The 21,637-nt window shown below is 36.4% G+C and overlaps 1 protein-coding gene across 5 annotated transcripts in view; it reads left to right on the forward strand.

The window, feature by feature from the left end:
• Window positions 1–21,637, forward strand: part of NAAA (N-acylethanolamine acid amidase) — a 775,135-nt gene that overhangs the window by 466,276 nt on the left and 287,222 nt on the right. For all 5 annotated transcript variants that reach the window (XM_044061226.1, XM_044061225.1, XM_044061227.1 and 2 more), the window contains one exon: window positions 15,944–16,006. In XM_044061226.1, the coding sequence (XP_043917161.1) occupies window positions 15,944–16,006 (63 nt within the window). The remainder of the gene's footprint in view (window positions 1–15,943; window positions 16,007–21,637) is intronic.

A 21,637-nucleotide genomic window follows, 5' to 3' on the forward strand; every position in this document is an offset into this window, starting at 1 on the left:
TCTTTGCAGGGGGCCAAGCCACACCCCCTGCCTATTACATATAACAACTCCAAGATTGCCCTACAGTGGAGACAGGAGCACATTAGTTGATCCCCGTTCTTACTGTGATCCCGCTCAGTGAAAGCCTGTGTGATCAGCTGATGTTTCCATCAGCTGTACCACGTTTTTCTTATGTCGATGAAAAGTCTCATTGATGTAATGTCATGCACCCACCAATTATATAGCTGCTCTTTTTTAATAATAAGCATACCATTAATTTAGCACTAACAAGAGAACAGATATATGTAATAACATATGCTAGTTATTTATCTGCTTAGCACACCAATATAAACTGTTTTTATTCAGGGTTATTTGCAAAACATACCAGCTGTATATTGTAGCTGGATATATACCATTTTCAAGTTTGTAATTATTTTACTTGGAGCTGTTTGTAGCCTAGAAATTGCTTCTTTTTTATTCCCCATGAATTTCTGAGTTTTTAATTGTTTTTCTTGGAGCTTTTCATCCAATATGTTATTAACTTAGTTCCAGTCTGTCAGTAATTTTGGGTTAAAAACATAAATAATAAGTACTTGACATCTATTTCTGATCTATTTATTTTTTGATTTCTAATCGGGTATGTCTAGGACATGCAGTAGGGTGGACTGGACATTCTAAATCAGCTGTAGGTGTGAGTGCATGTGCAAGTGTGTGGTAGGGCTAGCCACCAGGCAGTGTAAACCTTGGCTTGAGATGATTGTCACTGTTGAAGTGACATCCCGACCCCATGTATAAAATGGGAAAAGGGGTTAAGGATGAATGGATGAATATCTTGCTGGGATTGTCCCATTTTATGTGAAGACTCAGGGGAATAAGGTCTGCATTGTGGTATTCAAACATATACAGAAAGGCACAACAGTAAAGTGAATTCTGAATAAACAAGAAACCAATTAACTACAGCATTCTAACTAAATGGAGTAATCACTTAATGTATGATATCATAAACCCTGCAAGGCAGCCAAAAAATGATACATTATCCTATCAGAGGGCGACATATATATAGGAGAAAAATCAGCATTATTCTTAATAATTTTACGTGATAAAGACTAGAAACTGCTGGATTATTCAGTGCAAAAAAGATAGTTTCCCTTAGTATCAATTAACTACATTTGGAAAACCATTTACTTTTATTTATTTTGAGTAAGTAGGTTGGTTGTACCACTGTTGCCATTTCCAATCACAACCTAGTAAATAAAATATTAAAAAATATAAAATTAATATAAAACACTAAAATACAAATACTGTTGTCTGTGACAAATACATGAATGCCTATGAAAAAGGCTTCAAGCATTTTTTCCCATCCTCCCTCTCACTGGGTCATTCACACATGCATACCTTTAAACCATCTGTTTTAATTAATTTTATTCACTACTTTTGCCTTGTATGTTCTTATAAGCAAGTGACATAGGTTCATAGGTAGGTACTAGGCTATTGGCCCTAGGGCCTATATAAGCCTAGCCAAAAGGTACCCTGGCTTTCACCACCCAAGAAAATTATTTTCCTGTGCCACTGTCGAGCAGAGCCACAGAAGTGATCCCTGGAGTGAATTTCCTATCTCCCATCCAATCATCAAGATTTTTCTTGAAGAGTGCTAATGAGGAGCTTTGTTTGATATAGATAGGTAGTTTGTCCCAGAGTATGGGAAGTCTCTGGGACAGGAATCTGTCCCTCCAGCATGTTCTGTTTGTTGTGGTGACAAAGTTTAGGTCCCTAGAGCATGTAGCTTGGAGGAATTGGGATTTCTTTAAGTGGAGCATGTCCAATCTCGGTTTGACAAAGCTTTGTGTGTTAGGCAGAGATCACCTCTGAGTAGGCGATATGTGACGGAGTAAAGCTGCAGTTTTTTGAGACGGTCTGCATAGGGCATCTGTCTGAGGCCAATAATCCTCTTTGAGGTATTTTTGCGGTCTTTCCAGTTGTTGTAGATGTCTTGTGAGGTACATACCAAAAGGGGCATTGTACTCTATAATGGGTCTGAGTGCCGTGTAGAGGGGAACAATGACCTCTTTTTTCCTGGATGAGAAACCTTTTGTGATGAGGTGTGCCATGTAGAAGGATTTCCTGACTACTGTGGTGATGTGATTATCAAAGGAGAGACTACTGTCCACCTGTGTCCCAAGGTCTCTTATCACACTTTCGGTGTTAAGTAGACTACTGCCTATGTGGTAGTTCATGGGTACAGAGTTTTTACCAAAAGGGATGACAATGCACTTTTTGGCATTGAGCTTGAGGCTATGGTTTTGACACCAGGCATCTGTCTCAGCGAGGCCCTTTTGTAGGATGTCCACATCTTTTGAAGTTTTAATTATGGCTCCTAGTTTGCAGTCATCTGCGAACTTCGTTAGAAGCAGATACCAAACAGGAGAGGACCCAGGACTGAACCCTGTGGTACTCCATTTGTCACTGGTCTGAAGTTGGATTTGGAGTCTGCTAATTTCACAGTGTGGGTTCTGTCAGTGAGGCAGTTGGCAACCCATCTTGTGACATAGGGATTTATACCTAGTTTAGTGAGTTTATCTATAATTCCAGAGTGGGGGATGGTGTTGAAAGCCTTGGCGAGATCTAGGTAGGCTGTGTGAACCACCTTACCCTCATCTACAGAATTCAGGCTATCATACCTCTTTTTGCATATATTTTATCATCACTCAGCCAAGTTTGTATTGCTGCCCTGCATTTCTCCTGCAGTTTAATAAGGCATGCATTGTAAAGATGTTACCCTACTGAATGAAGACTAAATGCTAAAGCTTCAGTTCCTGAAGTTCAGCTCAATGGCAATCAGAAACCACTGTAGGCCAGTTGTGCTGGAAGTGATTCCCTTTTTGGGGGAATTTCCCCCTTTTATCTCTTTGCACAATCATGGAGTTGGCATGTTTAACTTCGGGGGTATGCTGGCGGATCTACTTTTAAATCTTGAAATACTGGAAGACCAACTTTTAGTATCTCGAAACTTAAATACTGAACACCCACTATACTGAAATATTAAAAAAATGAATGTCACTATACCAAAAATTCTTAATACTGAATTTTCAGCATGCAACATTCAGTTTTTTAATATAACCTCCACCACAAAAGCACAAACACCACCTCCCCCCTAAACATTAACTGAAACACTAAGCACACAAACCTACAAAACCTATGCATAAGCAGGGGGGGCAAGCCCCCCTGCGCCCCCCACACCCCCGCTACTTATATATGTCGCACTACCACAAAATACACAAAAAAACTACCACTAAACACCCTACACTTACTTCACACACCATTACACATACACCTGAAAAACACATACTGTACATTCAGAAAACACACCACTTTCAACACACACACACATACACACACACACACACACACACACACACACACACACACACACACACACACACACACTCACCCACCTAACCCATCTAACACCCAAAACTTCCCACAACACTAAAACACAAAAAATCCTACCCAAAACCCTTAAACACTTCCAACTTACCTGAATCTCTATACAGAGCCACACGTAGTCTGCCATATCTGACTCCTAGACAAGAATGCACCGCAAACACAAACCAGAGCACACCAACCCAACAGCAGATTCGATAATATAAAATTCGGTAAAGTGCAGTTTCAATTAACATTCAATTAAATGTTGGTCTCAGTACACTGAAAGTCGATCTTTCAGTATTTCGAGATTTAAAAGGGATCCCACGCTGGCTTGCCCCTACATCAGGGGAGGGGGGGTGCAGGGGGGCTTGCCTCCCTGTAAAAACACTTTTAAAAGCATGTTCATGGCAGGGTTTTTTCAATGAATACAGTTTGGCGATTCTGATCTTTGGTGCATTTGCTTTTGCACTTTTTATGTAAAGAGCACAAATCAAATGTCATGTTTATGCAAGCAAAGTTCAGCCAACGAATTAAAACAAGCAAAGTTCTGAACAGAGGCCTCTCATTCATACCAGCACAAACCACTGAGGTAACTGACAGCATTTTGGACTTGAAATGTTTACACAAAATGTATTACTGAAACTGATGTTTGGGTTAAATGAAAATGGTGAAAGGGACATGTTTAAGAGGCCTAGTACTTTTATTCCAGTCGGACATCCTAGAGTTGATGTGTTCAGTGGTTTATGTGAAAAGGAACTGTTTGAACAACTTGATAGTGATAAGAACAAAAGCGTTTTTAGGAATATGTCTAAAGATAAATATGAAGCTTTATACAGTTTAAAAAATGATCATAATATAATAATTAAACCAGCAGATAAAGGGGGACCAGTAGTGGTCATGGACAAATGTGATTATAATATGAAAATGAAGGAAATGTTAAGTGACCAAACTGTCTATAAGATAACTAAAAAACAAAAGGAAAGTCGTATTAAAAGATTGGATAATTTGTTATATGAATGACTTTTAGATAAATGGATAACCCCTGATTTATATATCTATTTTTTAGTGAAGAACCCCCTCATCCCTGTTATCCAAGGTATCCCTAAAATACATAAGGACCCTGAAAATCCCCCATTGAGGCCAATAGTGTCAGGAAGAAATTGGATAACAGAACCCATATCTATATACATAGAAAAAACATTGAGACCCCTAGTAGATAAGAATAGAACCATCTTAAGGGATACAAACAATGTTTGAATGAATTGTATGATTTTTCCAAACATATGACAAAGGTTTGAGCAATGTTAAATTGGTAACAATGGACGTTCATTCTTTATTTACGTCCATACCCAACAATTTAGGAATAGATATGTTGAGAGAATATCTAACTATGGAAGGCTCTCATGATCAGAGTAAAATAGAGTTGATATGTCTTCTAATGGAGCAGATACTTATTAATAATGTATTGATGTTTGAACACACACTATACTTACAAAAAGATGGCGTAGCAATGGGCACTCCTAGCGCAAATAGCTACTCCAATTTAGTGATGGCAGCATGGGAGAATAAATGGGTGAAAAATGAGCAGTGGGGACCAATAATATTTTATAAATGATTTGAGGATGACTTGTTCCTGCTGTGGGATGGGAATCAAGAAGAATTAGAGAAGTTCTTTCATGAAGCAAATATTAATACTAGTTTTCTGTGCTTTGAAACAAAAGTGTCGGATAAAGAAATTAATTTTCTTGATGTCAGACATCAAAACAGAAGAGGGGGAGATTACTAGTAAACTATATAGAAAGGATTGCTATAGAAACACAATTTTACATAGAAGTATGCACCCCAGACACATTTTTAAGAATGTAGTTAAATGGCAGACATTGAGAGTGTCTAGATTAACAGCGAATGAAGAAGATTTTGAGCAAGAAGTGGTAGACCTCAAGCAAAGATTTAAAGAGAGAGGTTACGCAAAAAAATGTGATGTTTTGGTAGGAGAAGGCATCAAATTAAGGGACACCGTCGGTAAACCATATTTTGCAAGAAGGGTGGAAGATGATGTTAGTCGACAAGGAAAAAGAAAGGTAGTAAGAGTTTCCACACAATATTCCAGTAACATATCCATTGTGACAGGAATAATTAAGAAACATTGGCCCATTCTAACGCATGATGCTAAGATAAAGGAAATAGTAGGAGAAGACCCCAGCCTCTCTTTTAAGAATAAGACATCTCTTAAAAGACACCTATGCTATCCTAGAGATGGTGAGGTAGAAAAGGAAGGAGAAGCAACATCAATAAAAGGAACTACACCATGCAGAAAATGTAACCAATATAAATTTATAGACACTAGCAACACTTTTTTGCATCATGATATCGGCAGAATATTTACATTTAACGTACAGGCTAATTGCCACACTAAATATTGTGTACATAGCTGTATGTGACATCTGCTCAAAATTTTATGTAGGTAAAACTAATAGGGGACTCAGATTTAGGATACGTGAACATCTTCAAATTAGAAATCAGAACCTTACAGATGCTTTAGACAAGCATGTTAAGAATATAGACTCAGGACATGCATTTAGGTTCCAAGCAATAGAAAAGATAGAGGAAAATGAGAGAGGGGGAGACACCACTAATAATACAGAAACATCAGAGACACGCTGGATTATCAGGCTAAGGGCTGATAGAGGCTCTGGCCTTAATGAGAGAATTCCCCTAAAACCAATACTTAGAAACAGACCTTTGGCCAAATAGTATAATAAATTGTTTTATGGTTATTTTTGTGTATAAATTTTAATGATTATTCAAGGCTTTTGGCTAGTATTTATATGTACACTATTCAATTTAATATATATAATGTATTTTTATGAATTAACTCATTAGTTTTGTATGAACTAGCAGTTAATATATATATATGCAAGTAGTATCAAAGTCAGTAAGTAGCGGATGTTTTAGATGTAATGAGCATAATTAGATAGCACTGTAAGATGCCAATTAAGTAATTTGAGTTAACTGAGTTACCTACCTATATAGGATGGGCTTGCAAGTTCATATTTTATGTAAAGGTCTGAGGAAGTGGTGTGTCAAGCACTATGAAAGCGCTTACTGACAATAAAAGCTTGTTTTTATCATATATTGCGTTTCTTCAGCCACAGGTTTGGATTGTTGATATACTTTGTGACAAAATGTCATGTTTATGTTTTGTTTTATGTTAGACATTTCTTAGAGTTATTTGATTCATTTTTAACAACTGTGGTTTGGGCACACTGAGGGGACTGCCAATTGGAATTTAAAAAAAAAACAGGCTACATTCAATAAAGGCATAAGTTTAAGTCTGAATGCTGTACTAGTCTGCCTTAGTTTATTACACTTAAAAGTGGCACAGTGCCTGGTCAGAATACTCCTTTTTATGTATTGTGTTTGACTTTTTAACCACATTATTCATCCTTATATTGAAAGATTTGCAATTCTGCCAGCTGTTATCAGAATAATTACACCTAACACTACACACTTTTTTCTCAGTTTACTCTTCTTACTTGAGTCTCCTGGTTATAGCTAGTTAATGCTAGGAGCCTCATTCTGCCAATGAGCAAAGTGATTGCCGCACACTAACTTGCAAGCGTTTTCTCTCAGTCCTTTGATACCCTCATTTCCCAGGTAGTCTGTATCCTTACTTTTGTTCTCTTGGAACTCTTCCCACTATCTCTTGCCCTAGAACTGCCCCTTAAAGATGCAAATATCAGTGAAACAACCATAGCCATAATTTGCCCTCATATTTACATTCTCCTAATCAACACACAGACCTTTGTATTTGTGTTTCTCCCTGTTATACTGCCTCTTCTACTAACCCTGTGCTATGCAACCTCATATCACATGTCTCTCACATCAAACTATCATTATCTCTTTCATTAAGTACTTCTCTTTCATTACTCCATTCTTACTTACCAGAGAAACCAATCCCTTTAAAAATGTTCTTTTCTTACCTCCACTGACAAGTCAATACAGAAAGCACTAGACCCAGGAGCAGACAGATGGAGATATACAAAAAAGGTCACATGCCCCCCCCCCCCAACAAAAAGATAAAATGGAAGATTTAACAGCTAATCAAGTGGATCAGCATAAGAAGACAAACTCAGATTATGACCAAAAAAAAAAATACAGGAAGTGGAAGCACAACCACCAGTCACAACAAAGGGAAGCTTGAGTACTAGCACAATCCAAGAAAACAAAGTCCTGAAGGACCCAGAAAGAGAGGACAGAAAATGGAAAATGGAAAAATTACAGGACCAAGAAAACAGGGAAAGAGAATATAAAGCCAGCAGGAGTAGGAGCAAAGAAAGGATTGTCGTAAAACCCAGGAGAGAGAAGGCATAATCCACAAAGAAGAAGCAACAGAAGGACCATGCTGAAAGGGGCAGGTAAGAACTACAGTAGTCAGTCCTTAGCTAGTACAACAGATAATGGCAGTTTATGGAAGATACAGGGAAGGAGTCTAAGAACTACAGTGCTTTATAAAGGGGGTAAACACTCACCCTAAAGATAAATGCATTATGCTAGTATGCCTACAGTCCTTTGTTATAATATAAGAAGATACAACACTGTGCATTGAAGGAAGCATGGGATGAGATGAACAGTGGTGCTCATGGGCAATTAGAAGAGCTCCATAACTGCAACTTTTAATTCAAACTAATTCAAATCAGACTGTAGGATATTAGGTGGTATCCACGTACTGTATCTGCAAGGTAGAAGACATTTGCAAGAAACCCCTAAGACTGACTTAACAGATATATTAGTGCACATGTGTATATACATTAACATTCTTTTTCCTCTTATTAAAAGACAGAAACAACATTGACAAAGCAGTGTAATGTAATAAAGCATGCAATGTAAAATTGTGGCACATACAATGTCATAAAATGATAAATTGGGAAACAGATGTACCCTTAGTATTGAAAATATGTGGGAGAAGGGGCAAGAGGCAGTGAAAATGGAAAAAAAACGGGAAAGGGGGAAGCATTCAAGAATTGAATAAAAGCAATGCATAGACACCCATCAGCATAGGTAAGGGTAAATGGGGAATACACATGAAGGGTCTTCATTCAAAGGGACACAACACAGGGCTGCCCACTATCCCCAAGCTTTTTCATCCTAGCAATGGAAGTCCTGGCGATTGAGGTAAAGGAAGCACTACAACAACTAGAATTTCAAGTTCCTGTTATTCTCAGATGACTGCATCCTATTAGCAGAATATATAAAGTAAGCAGCAGGCATAGTTATAAAGAAATTTTAAGCCTTCACCCAAGAGGCAAGACTCGAGTGTAACCTAAAGAAAACAGTGTGTGTAAAAATAGGAGTAAGCAGGGATCAAGGAGTTGCAAGACTGATACCAGTGAGGTCAGGAGCACCTAGGATTAGAGGTATGGGAGACAGCGAGTTTGACGAGTGAAAAGAACTACAAGAAGTTTGAGATAGAAACAGAAGAAACACTGAGAAAGTTGAGGGGCAAGAGCACAACCTTAACAGACGGGGTGAATGTAGTGAAAATGATGATAAATCCCAACATAGATTATATGCTAAGACATATTCCCATGACTGGAAGGAAAAGATAATTAAATGCATGCAAAGCCACTGTGACAAATTCATATGGGGAGGGAAGAAGGCAAGGATCAATAAAGGAAGACTAAGAACAAGCACAGACAAAGGAGGGAGGAGAATGCCAGCCTTTGAGAGGTAGGCCAAAGCCTACACCATAAACCAATGGTTAAGGACAACAGAAAAGAAAGTAGGTAAGAAACAGACTGGGAGGAAAAACAGAAAGAGAGAGAGAGAGAGAAAGTACAGAAAATTTCAGGAGAAACTACAAGGCAAAGACCTAACTAGCACTAAACCAAACAGGACTAAAAGAAAGACTGCAAAACATTATAGGTTTAGAGGGAGGGATATGGGAAAAAGAGGAGAAGTGAAAAGAAGGATGGGAAGAAAAAAGAATCATAGCAGTAGTGGGATGGCACAAGCTAGGGCAAATCCTCCAGGAAGACCAAAAATGATAGATAACACCAATTAAATGAGAGGAATAGGGAGGTGGAAGAAATGTTAAGAATAATAGGAGAGAATGTAAGGGAACAAGGCAGTGGAGACCACTGAAGGAAAGTAGACATGGATAAAAAATGCATGCAATGGAAAGGGAAAGGGAGAAGTGTACTGATTTACAATGGCATTGGGCAGGAAAGAGAAGAAGAAGACAGAGACTCAGGGAAAGCTGGGAGGAAAAGAATGATGGAAATGCCACAGCTAAGGAATGGCTAGAGGTATGGAGGCTGGCTAACACCACAAAATTCCTAAACAGAAAATGGAATACATAGATAAGAATACTGCACAGGTGGTATCTAATACCCTCAAGAAAAAAACATAAAGGATATGGAAAAGGTGATGCATGTTATAGATGTGGCACAGAGAAGGCAGGAATTATACAAATGTTCTAGTAATGCAAATTGGCAAAAAAAGATATGGAAGAAGAAGGTGGAAGAATGGGGAAGAACATAGTAGGAACTATGTCTTTTAGGACTATACACAAACCATGAAAACACTGAAAAGAAAATAAGGGAACAGATATTAGCCATGGGTGGAGAAGTAAAAATCTGTAATTGCTAATAATTGCACGGGAGCAACAGACACACAACCATGGGATCCAAAATAAAGAATGTCAACATCTTGAGGAAAATAATAAAATAAATAAAATTAAGAAGTGGGAGAACAGTAAAAGAATGTTAACATGTAGGAGAAAGATATGGCGTTAGAACATCATTAGATACAGAGAAGAAATCAGACATCAGTAGCAAGAAAAGACAGTAGGGGAAAAGGCAAATGCAAAACAAGGTGGGAACTCAATGTACAAGTCAGAGATATAAAAACAAGAGAACAGGAAAGGATGAAACAAATCCACAGACAAGGAAGAAGACAGCATTGGGGAGGACATGAAAGCACAAGACTAAAAGTGAAGGGCGAGGGGAAGGAAAAGTAAGGAAATCAGGTGGGGAGACAAAAACAAAATAAGTACCGTAACTAGAGGGAACGTGCAAGCATACATCCACAATCCTTCTTATCAGATTCAGTTCCTCATTATGGATAAGGAGAGCTGCCACAACCTGAAAGCACTGTGTATATACAGCAGTGGATGATTGTATCTCGTGTTATCAAATGAAATAAAAAGACACTCAAAAAATTGATCTTTTCTACAGTGTCTCTAACCTTCTCATTCTCACATTTTCAAAAAACATTGCATCAACCTATTTCATTTCCAGTCTACTTTATTCCTCATCTTTCCTTACAAACATTAATAGTATCTTAAATTGAAAATTAGAACAACGTTACAACAAAATTGGAAAATTCATTACCAAGATTCACACAGTTAGAACAAGCTCATAACATTTTTGTTTCCTGATAAGTGTTTCTTTCTTAACTGTCTGCTACAATAGTACACTCCTTCAAAACCTCTCTGCTGTACAGACACAAACCTACTTTCTGTTAGAAAATCATATAACTCCTTTGGTCTTCTGTCTTTTCCTGGTTAGGGGTCGCCACAGTGGAACTCCGGTCCACTAATGACTGGCAGTGAATTTTTACAGTGTCGAGTTGCCAGCCCAGTCTTCAAGGAAGGCCCACCCACACACGCACGCACCTACCTGCATGTCTTTAAATTCACTCGACCATGGGGAGGACATGCAGACTCCGCACAGACAGCACTCCAGCCGAGAATAGAACTGGAGAGCCTCTTGCTGTGAGGAGACAATGCCAGCCGCTGCACCACCGTGGCCTACACATAACTTCTTTGATAATTCTCTCTATTCCACCTATGTTTCAAAGGTCTCCATTCCCCCCCCTCCAAGTTGACCTACATCTTCCTCCAACTGTTTCAGAGATAAAATAAATAATTTTTCTTTCTAACTCTTGTCTCTATTGCTTTGTTACTTTCCCAGGTTAAGGTCAGCACCCCATATTTCATTTCATGTACTAATTCTTATTCAACAAATTTCTCTCCCAAAATTATTCAGAATCATTTTTAACTAATAATAATGAAACTTTCTCACAATTTGCTCATTTCTATATAATCCCACTCTCACTCCTAAATCTTTTTCTACTGAAATTTTATTTTCTCCAGCTATTTCTACTTTTATTTCTCTTTCCCCAGCCTTACTTCTGTGTCAAATCCCTACTATTCCCAAATAAATTTTGGAATTAGACCACCAACTCTTAACTAAGTTCTCACTATTTCCTTTCCTATCAACCTATTCTTTTGCTCTTTTTCTTTTTTAGCAAGTCTCAACTTTTATAATTATTTTTATTTCTTATATGCCACAATGAATGTAGTATTTTTCACAGAATAATTGTTCTATTTCTCACATATTTTGCAGTGCATGAGTTTTGCAGTGAATCCATTTTTTTCTATTTAAAATGTTTTTTCCTTATCTAGTAATGCTATTTTTTTGTTATAATTTTTATTGTATTTTTTTATCCATAATTTCATGTACTGCATTTTTTAGAGTTTTTCATTTTTTCCATTTAAAGTGAACATTAAAACAAGCCAGTAATGAGATTAAAAGTGCTATTAGGAAATTTGAAGCTGAACATAAAGTTATCATCACCATTTATACCAAAAACTACTATAAAGCCTCTCTAACTATGTTAGGAAACTTAAGAGCTAACACCACTGGGCAATGCTTCTTCACAACTGTAATACCTCTTCAGATCTCTTGGAAATACTAATGTCCTAGCTGACCGATTTAATACCAGATTTACACCAGAGTGCAATTATAATTGTTCCCTCATTCCCTGGTCCCAGCTGTCCCCTAAATCACTGGAAAACAAGTCCTCACTTCTCTCTCTGAATGATAACAGACTGTGAGGGCCTAATTACTAGTGCCTTATATGACCTATCCAAGTTTCTTCTTAATTTCTGTAATTTGATTCAATCCGTACATGGGTTACATTCCTTATGTTTGGAAAGCAGCCATTGTCATGCCATTCTATAAAGAAGGTTCATAGGTTTGTAGAATAGTACTAGGCTAACTGCTGTTGTGGTCCATTTTAAGCCTAGCCAATTACCCCATGTGAGAATCAAACCTTGTACCTTGTGTTTGGAAGGTAATCACTTTAACCATTATGCCAACCTCCCACCCTTAGGGCACCTAGGCCCTACATGACCAGGGTAATTACAAGCCCATTTAGTCTCACCAGTTTTATATACAAATCTGTAGAAAATATTTTTTTCTGATCTCATACATACTGATATTAGAAGTCTCTTATCCCATGCCTCAAATCAATTTGGCTTTGACAGCAAGAATTAAATTATGCAAATGATTGGTGTAATGTGTGAAGGGTAAGAAGTACAGAGAAGGAAAATGTTAATGAGTACATTTAATTTTAATAAGCTTTCATAAGTGAAATGAAATCTTAACCATTATGTATCTGTTGATTTGCTTCCTGTATAATATTAAAAATTATAATAGGGCTAGAAAAGTATTAGAAATATCTTCTGAGTAGAAAGTTCTCTCAGGGAATTTGGAACTTGTGCCTAATATGGAATGTCATAAACAAGCAGTCAGGAGATCTTAGTTAGCAAAATTAATGCTGTAGTGTTTATTTTTAATGGTCAGAGATTCTTCTTTGACTGCTACAATAATATTGCTCCTAATGAAAGGAAGTATAAAAAACACAATGAATTCTGTAAGTAAAGGAGGCAGGGCCTTGATTTCTTAGTCTTTCATGTACATATTTCTCTGTGCAATAAAAGACATTTCCACCTTGTGTCATACTAAAGATACATCCCTTTAAATTGTTACAGTCTCCAGAGATGCAGGTATCTTTGTAGATAACTTAATATCTTTTGACCATCCTAGCTCCACAGTAATTAGAAAATCCTTTATTGTCCCTAAGGATATAGTCTTGGAAGTTTTACTTCCAGGATATTAATTTCTTATAAGGGCATTAGGCTGGTTTGCTCTCTCTCTCTCACGCTTGATATATGTGTGTGTGTGTGTGTGTGTGTGTGTGTGTGTGTGTGTATATATATATATATATATATATATATATATATACACACACACACACACACACATATATATATATATATATATATATATATATATACACACACACACACACACACACACACACACCCTAATGCCCCCTTTGGCATGTACAAAGTGTATTGCACACTTGACAGACCTTAGACATTCCTAACTAAAAAGATCACAGACCTCAAGCCTTTAAGTTAAGCTGAGAGGCCATAAGAGGCAGTCAACTCTTTCCTGTTACTCAGTTTCCTATGAACTCCTCTGAGGTGACTTAAGGTTAGCTTACTGGGCCATGAAGGATCCTATTCTCCTTGAAATTCTGCACTTCCACAGAACAAATATTTACTGAAGTACACACCTTCTTCAACAAATTTCTAAGACACAGTAGTATGACAGATTCATATCAGTATCCCCCACCTTTGGAATAAATTTCCAAAATATGTCAAACAGTACAACCCTGTCCACTTTTAAAGTTAATCCTGACAATAAGCTTGATAGTCACAAATCCTGGGGGGGGGGGGGGGGGTACAGAAATATGGGCACATTTGGCTAGCCTAATTCTATCTATGAAATCACACTTGCCAAATTTCTTTCATCAAGTCTGCATCTTCTACTGTATCAACCATGTTGCATAACTTTGCATAATCAGAAAAGGAGCCACATCGCTCCTTCTAGACTCTGTACAATGTTATATATGGACAGTAAAAAGGATCTGCTACAAAACTGGTTCAGTGCTCTATAGGCATAAAGCCCTGAATTTTGCCCAGTCAATCTGAGCTTGCATAGTAGTTATATAGATTCATAAGTTCATAGATTGATAGATATGAACCTATAATCTATGAACCTATGAACAGGCATAAAGCCCTGAATTTTGCCCAGTCAAGTCTGAGATTGCATATTAGTTATATCACTGGAAAAAACCCAGTTTAGCAGGATGGGGCTGTGCAGTCAGTGCTCATTCACCCTGAAGAAATAAAGTTTTATGATGTACCCTCCTCATCCCCTACATATATATATATATATATATATATATATATATATATATATATATATATACCCCTAATTATATATATTATCTCTGAGATTGCAAAACAGCAAAAAGGGCAAAATTCCACTCCCACTCTGTAATGATCCTGCAAAACAAATGCTGATGTTGTACAACGAACTGCCAGTTCGACATAACAATCTTCCTAACTAAATTTTTGATGTAACGAATATGTGATCAAACACATTGAACCCAAATATATATATATATATATATATATATATATATATATATATATATATATATGTATGTATATATATATATATATATATATATATATATATATATATATATACCTATATATATACTTGTATATATATATATGTATATATGTATATATGTATATATATATATATATATATATATATATATATATATATATATATGTATATATATATATATATATATATATATATATATGTATATATGTATATGTATATATGTATATATGTCTATATATATATATATATATATATATATATATATATATATATATATATATATATATATATATATATATATATATATATATGTATATATATATATATATATATGTATATATATGTATATATATATATATATATATATATATATATATATATATATATATATATATATATATATATATATATATATATATATATATATATATATATATATATATATATATATATATATATATATATATATATATATATATATATACATATGTATACATATATATATATATATATATATATATATATATATATATATATATATATGGATTTACTGCACATCATCAAATACTTACTTTATGGAATCCCATTTCTTTGACCCTCAGTTCATCGACTTTCATTATGTCAAACAAAAAGCAAACCCCAGGAAAGGAACCACTTGGCCACCAGGACAAAATAACAAACAGAAAAACAAAAAACCCTCCAAGTGGGGGGCTCCGTTTTTACACCACCCCAACTAAAGGTACCAACTCCGAAATCGCACTACAGTGAAGTGAGGGCAAAGTTCGCCATGGTGGTCAATCATGCGTTATTTGCACATGACATAGTGGTCATTTAGTATGTCAAGTCACAAAGACCACACCCACTTCTGCACAGTCCAACCACCTAGGGTGCTAGGATGCAATAATGTCACATATTTTTCATAAAGTAGTGGAAGAGACCCAAGTACTAAAATCCTTTAAGTATGCATTGCTCAGGCACAATACAATTCTTATGAGTGATAGAAAAGGACAAATAAAGAAATGTGGGTTAAGTTAGATTTGTAGCTTAACCAGTAGGCAGGAGAAAGGGCAAACAGCATGGGCCATTATTTCGTTTGTAGTACTGGATTCAGTAGTTCTGTTTCTTGTTTTAAGAATAACAGTCTTCTCTTGTATTGTTCAGATATATCTTTGTGACATAATTTTATTGTGCTCTTTTCTCAGATGGTATCGAGTAGAAACCAACTATGATCATTGGACAACACCTCCTCCATATGATGACCGAAGGTAAGCTATACTGTTATCTAATGTCAGCATTTGTATTAACTTATCTTATGCAGTCATATTGACTTGTTTGTTTGTACAGAATGTCCATCGAGGCAGAACTGGTCAGTATGACCATACAAACGCTTTCCTTCAAGTCTTCAGCTGTCAGCACAGAGGCTAGGAAAAAAGGATGGCTTTCCACTTAAATTATGATGGACAGCGGCTATTTGTACCAGAAAGCCAATTACTGTGGAAATGACTACACTATTAATGATGTATAATACCACAATTATGGAAGGCTGCCTTTTTTGTTTCTGTCCACAATGTTGATGATCCTAAAAGTTAACAATTGTAGACCTAGCTACACACACACACACACACACACACACACACACACACACACACACACATACACACACGCACACACGTGCACACACACACGCACACAAGCCTTCTGCTTAGACATTGCCAAAGTCAGATGTAAGAAGCACTTACTGCTACTCTTACTGCCACTGAACTGAAAAGAGCCTTTTGTGAGACAGGTGATGATTGTGGAATTAACAGCTTTTTCTTGTTAGGGCAGCAGCAATAACACTGGCATGAAATGCTGCAGGTCTTGGGTTTGAATCTTACATGAGAGTTAGTATTTTCCTTTCAGACTTCGGATTCTAACAATGACTAAGCAGAAAGATCTCTGTGTGTGTGTGGGGATTTGTAATGTAACCTTAATCACCCTGCTAGGGATTTTCCAGCTGAAGGAAAGAAGCTCATAACAAAAAACTCAACACCTATTTGTCAAGAGGGTCTTGTTAGTCCAGTGATGCCAGTATGGAATTTCAAATGAGACCTAATTATTTTCCTTTCATACCTCTGATTCCAAATATAGATCTACATGCTATTTAGTCCCACAGCAAATGTATTAGAGAATGTTGTTCATTGGGAAAGTACTACATGTAGCTTAGTTATCCATTTTAACAGATGATGTCATAACAGGTCAAGATTTCCAACAGTTCAAGTCATTAATGTCATTGTTATGGATTCCTGAATATACCCCAGTAAAAATGTGACAGGGTGACTGTTTGAATTGTATAAAAGAGCTTATGTGCTATATATTACAGCAGTAAAAACAAGAAATAGGCAGCAATGCTGTATTTTATTTATTTTTATCTACTGACATTTGTTTACCCGAAAGTCAGACTGGATAGAAGCCCATTTCAGCAGAGGCCCTGAGAGAAAAGCTTCAAATTACTACAAAACATTTTAAGAACAATAATTTTACATTCTTCAAAAATAAAACAAAAACGTGGAGTTTAAATAATTATAACAAATCTGACATAATATAAACACATTGATTAAGAATGAATATAAGTTATATAACAATAATTTAGTATTTACAGAAATTTTGGACAGTCTGTAGAGAAATTATAGGGAAGTTTGTGTAATACAAATAGAAATTGTAATATGAAGTGAAGGAAAAACAGACTTGTGGTATATTTAGAGAGAACATCAGAGAAGAGAATTAGATAGCAGTAAGGAAGTAAGTGAAGAAGGGAGAGTAATGTGCTATAACGAATGAAAAGATACTTGTTCAGATTTAGGGATATAGGTTATCTGAGTTTTGAGAATGAACAGAGCCAGGTTTTAGCTAAGAAGTCTTTCAGAGTGGTTTTGAAAGATAGGAGGGTGGGTACTGATGTGATTGTAAGGAGTTCCAGGCCTTAGCAACCTTGCCCAAGTACAAAGAATGCCCAGCATATTTGTTAGGTTTGTAGACAAACAGGTGTTTTTGGTCTATGGATCACAATGACCGACTGAGAACATAGTTGTGGTGAATGTTTTTTAGTGCTGGACAGGCAGATGGATGCTGGATAATTTTATAGCTGGTAAGAAGTTGTATATATGTTAGTTGACGTGGCAGTTCCTACCATTTCAGGCTTTTTAGTGCTATACAGTGGTGGGTTCTGAAAGGGTATGTGCTGCAAGTTTACGAGCTTTCTTATAGCACTGTTCAAATTTCAGTTTTTGTGAAGCCTGGAGGTTAGTAAGGATGAGAGCACCATAAAGAAGAGTCATGAGGAGATAAGCAGTGGCAAGTGTAGTTTTAGTTGCATCACTGAAACAGTTTTTGGCTCTGTAAAACATGCCTAGTTTTTGATGAGTTTTTCTTATACAATTTTGTATATGCAGGTCAAATGTAAGATTATCATCCTTTATCACTGTTAATAGTTTGAGATGTGACTTCAGTGGTTGTATTATCCTCATATAGTACATAAATAATATAATACTATAATGAAATCTTTAACAACACATTCTCAAGTGCTGTTAAAAGGAAAGGCTAAAGCCCAACAGCCAGAAGCATTTACTGTTCTTGGGGAGGGATTTGTAAGACCAAGTGTGGAAACTCTTGGGACCATACCAAGAAAAGGCTGTGGATTTACCTATGGAGCAGCAGAAACTTTGGATTGTGGAGAACCAAGAGTTTATCTGTGGATTTAATGGGTGTCTAAGTTATTGATGTACCTGGAGGACTATTCTGACCTACAACATCAAGAAGAACTACATGGAATATACCTCTTGTTTTTCTTTTCTTTTTTAAGTTTAAAGCAACTTTGGATTAACATATTTGCACCATAAATAAAATGCACTTTTGCCATAATGAGACTCTCCAATGTATTATATTATAAAATAACATGTTGATTGCTAATGATATAAGGACGGCTAAAATGTGGCATTTCAGGGGCATAATCTGTTGTACTGTGGAATGTACCTGCTGTTAATTCTGCAAACTGCCATTTGTAGTGCATAAATATATCTAAATGTTAAATATGGGGAAAGGGCTGCGGTGGTGCAGTGGTTAGCGTTGTCGCCTTACAGCAAGAGGTTCTCCCATTCGATTCTCGGCTGGAGCGCCTTCTGTGTGGAGTCTGCATGTGCTCCCCGTGGTCGAGTGATGCTAAAGACATGCAGGTAGGTGCAAGCATGAATGGGCGTGCCTTCTTTGAAGGTTGGGAGTTGGGCTGGCAACTCGGCACCGTAAAAACCCACTGCCAATCATGAGCGGACCGGAGTTCCGCTGTGGCAACCCCTAACCGGGAAAAGACGAAAGACTTTTTGTTAAATATGGGGAAACTGTGGCCCATTTAAGGGGAAACACTTGGTATAAGGACTACAGTGCCTATAAGTATAGTCATGTAGACACTTACCATGAGGGAAAAGGCTTAGTAGCAAATAAAAAAAAGAGACAGAGTGACAACTGTCATACCTGTGTGAAAGAAAAATGAACTGAGCAAACAGCATCAGCTCTGAGGTAGAGTTTAGCACAGAGAGGCTTTAGTGCCAGTGGAAGGCCTAGTAGCACAAGTGTTGTGGATTACTGACAGCACCAAAAGTACTGCTGTAGCCTCCCAGCACCTACACTGTGCTTTGTGTTAGCCACCATCTGAGTCCTGCAAGTATGACTGATCGCTTTCTAAACTGCACCATTTCTTTTGCTGAGTTTTTCCTTTATGTTTTGACAATAAAATGTAAGTTTTCAAAAGATAACTGAGGATGCCTACTGTCCATTTTCCACACTTTTGGATGTAGCAGACATTTGTGACTTTACACCTACACCTTTCTGATGTTCTGATGATTCCACCTGTCTTTGCCAGCTCAGTGTAAATTCTTGCAACAAGTAATTTTTTTCTTTTTTTGCTGGTATTTGGTGAGTTAGTGCTTTGGTCCTGTAGTAACAGTCCTAAGTTGTAAGCTGTCCAGAGGTCTAGAGGCATTTGCCAAGAGCCTCAACTCCCCAGCTAAAAGTACTGCTGCTGAGGGTACAGCAGTGGAAACCAAACTGATAGCTCACCTGTAAGATGCCTCCACTTAAACCATTGGCCAAAAAGAAAGACCTGGAAGCCTGCTTGGTTACCTATGAGTGTATAAAGACAATTACTGTACGTGGCGGGACTGACTAATGGTTCACTTAAAATTAAAAAATAAACTATTAACACTGCTAAAAAAGTGAACCAAAACAAGGCGAGGGTTAACCACATTCAATGACAGCACTCTAAAGGTTTGTTAAAATATTTATTTGTTGGTAAGCGCTTTCACGGGTATTAATTCCATTTCTTCAGACCATCAAGATACAAAAGATATAATATCCCTATATAAAACCCTTTCAAACTCCTGCAACAAATCACATCACAGAACAGACTAAAGAGTAATTACATGAAAACAATAAAAAATAAATAAATAAATTCACTCGGAATAGATGCTCATCAAAATATCTACAGAACAGGGTTTAATTAATACTAAAGGGAGAGGTTTGAATGATAAAGTGCCGTTAAAACCAATTTTGAAAGTGTAAGGTTTATGGAAGTGATGGGACCGAGACATTACTTAGGTCCCATATTAATTAGACCCTATTCTGTGAATCCTTTGGTGAGCATCTATTCTGAGTGAATTCATTTACTTTTGTTTTTTAGAGAATGTATTTTTTAAATTGATATGTCTAAGATTTTATATGCTTTGAGTCATGTCTTTTGAGTATGTCTGATTCATGTGATCAATTTTGTATAATGTATTTTTTATATTATGTTTATTGTAGATTAACAATTTTTACATGTTGTCATTGTTTTCATGTTATATGTGTGTATATGATTGTATGGTATATTTATATATTATAATTATATGATGATCATTAGAAAGATTTTTTTTTTTTTTGGGATAGAGAGTTATAAATTTGTTTTGGGATAGGATGTTTATTTATTTGCTTAAGTTGGGTATGTATGTGAAGAAGATATGTGTTTTTGATTGTACTGAACATGAAAATGGGTACTCAGACAGTTAGTCGTCATAGGAAGCATATCTCTTTAAGACAGAATGTTCCAAAGAGAATGATACTTTGCTATCACTGACATCATTTCTTTAGTCTGTTCTGTGGTGTGATTTGTTGCAGGAATTTGAATAGGGATATCATGTCTTTTGTATCTTGATGGTCTGAAGAAGTGGGATTAATACCAGTGAAAGTGTTTACCAACGAATAAAGATTTTAATGAACCGTTAGAGTGCTGTCATTGAATATGTTTAACCCTCGCTTTGTTTTGTTTAACTTTTTTTAGCACCTTTGAGTGTATAGCTAACAAGGAATTATGGGACAGAACCTGTCAGTCTTGAATACATCCAGCCTAACTCATGGATATGCATAATTCAGAATGCAATATTTCTGATAAAGTAAAACAATGCTTACTGGCAAGAGCAGGAGTCACAGGCTCGACTCATAACATTAGGGTTCATAACTAGGGTATTTGTAAGAAGAGAATGGTACCATTACAATTATATGAAATGAAGCATATGTCACTTTCTATTAAGATTTTCAAGGACTCAGCACAGTTTTGCAGTGATAGAAATTGTTGAGAGAAACAAGCATGCTGGTAGCAATTAAGATGTTTAAAGCTTTGTTCCTGTAATTAAGAGACTTGTGTGTTTTAAAACCTTGCTTAAGGAAGGGGCACTCAGAGTAACAGAAAATACTGTAACAAAACTGAAATGGACATCTGTAGATCTGTTTTAATTTTGGAAGAGGAGGCACATAGCTAAATACTGTAATGGGGAATGTAAACCTGATGTACATATTACAACCAACCAAAGAGATAACTAATGAAGAAGTGA

Source organism: Protopterus annectens, chromosome 2.part0, assembly GCF_019279795.1.
Source record: "Protopterus annectens isolate FY-2018-M chromosome 2.part0, PAN1.0, whole genome shotgun sequence".
Taxonomy (NCBI): Eukaryota; Metazoa; Chordata; order Ceratodontiformes; family Protopteridae; genus Protopterus; species Protopterus annectens.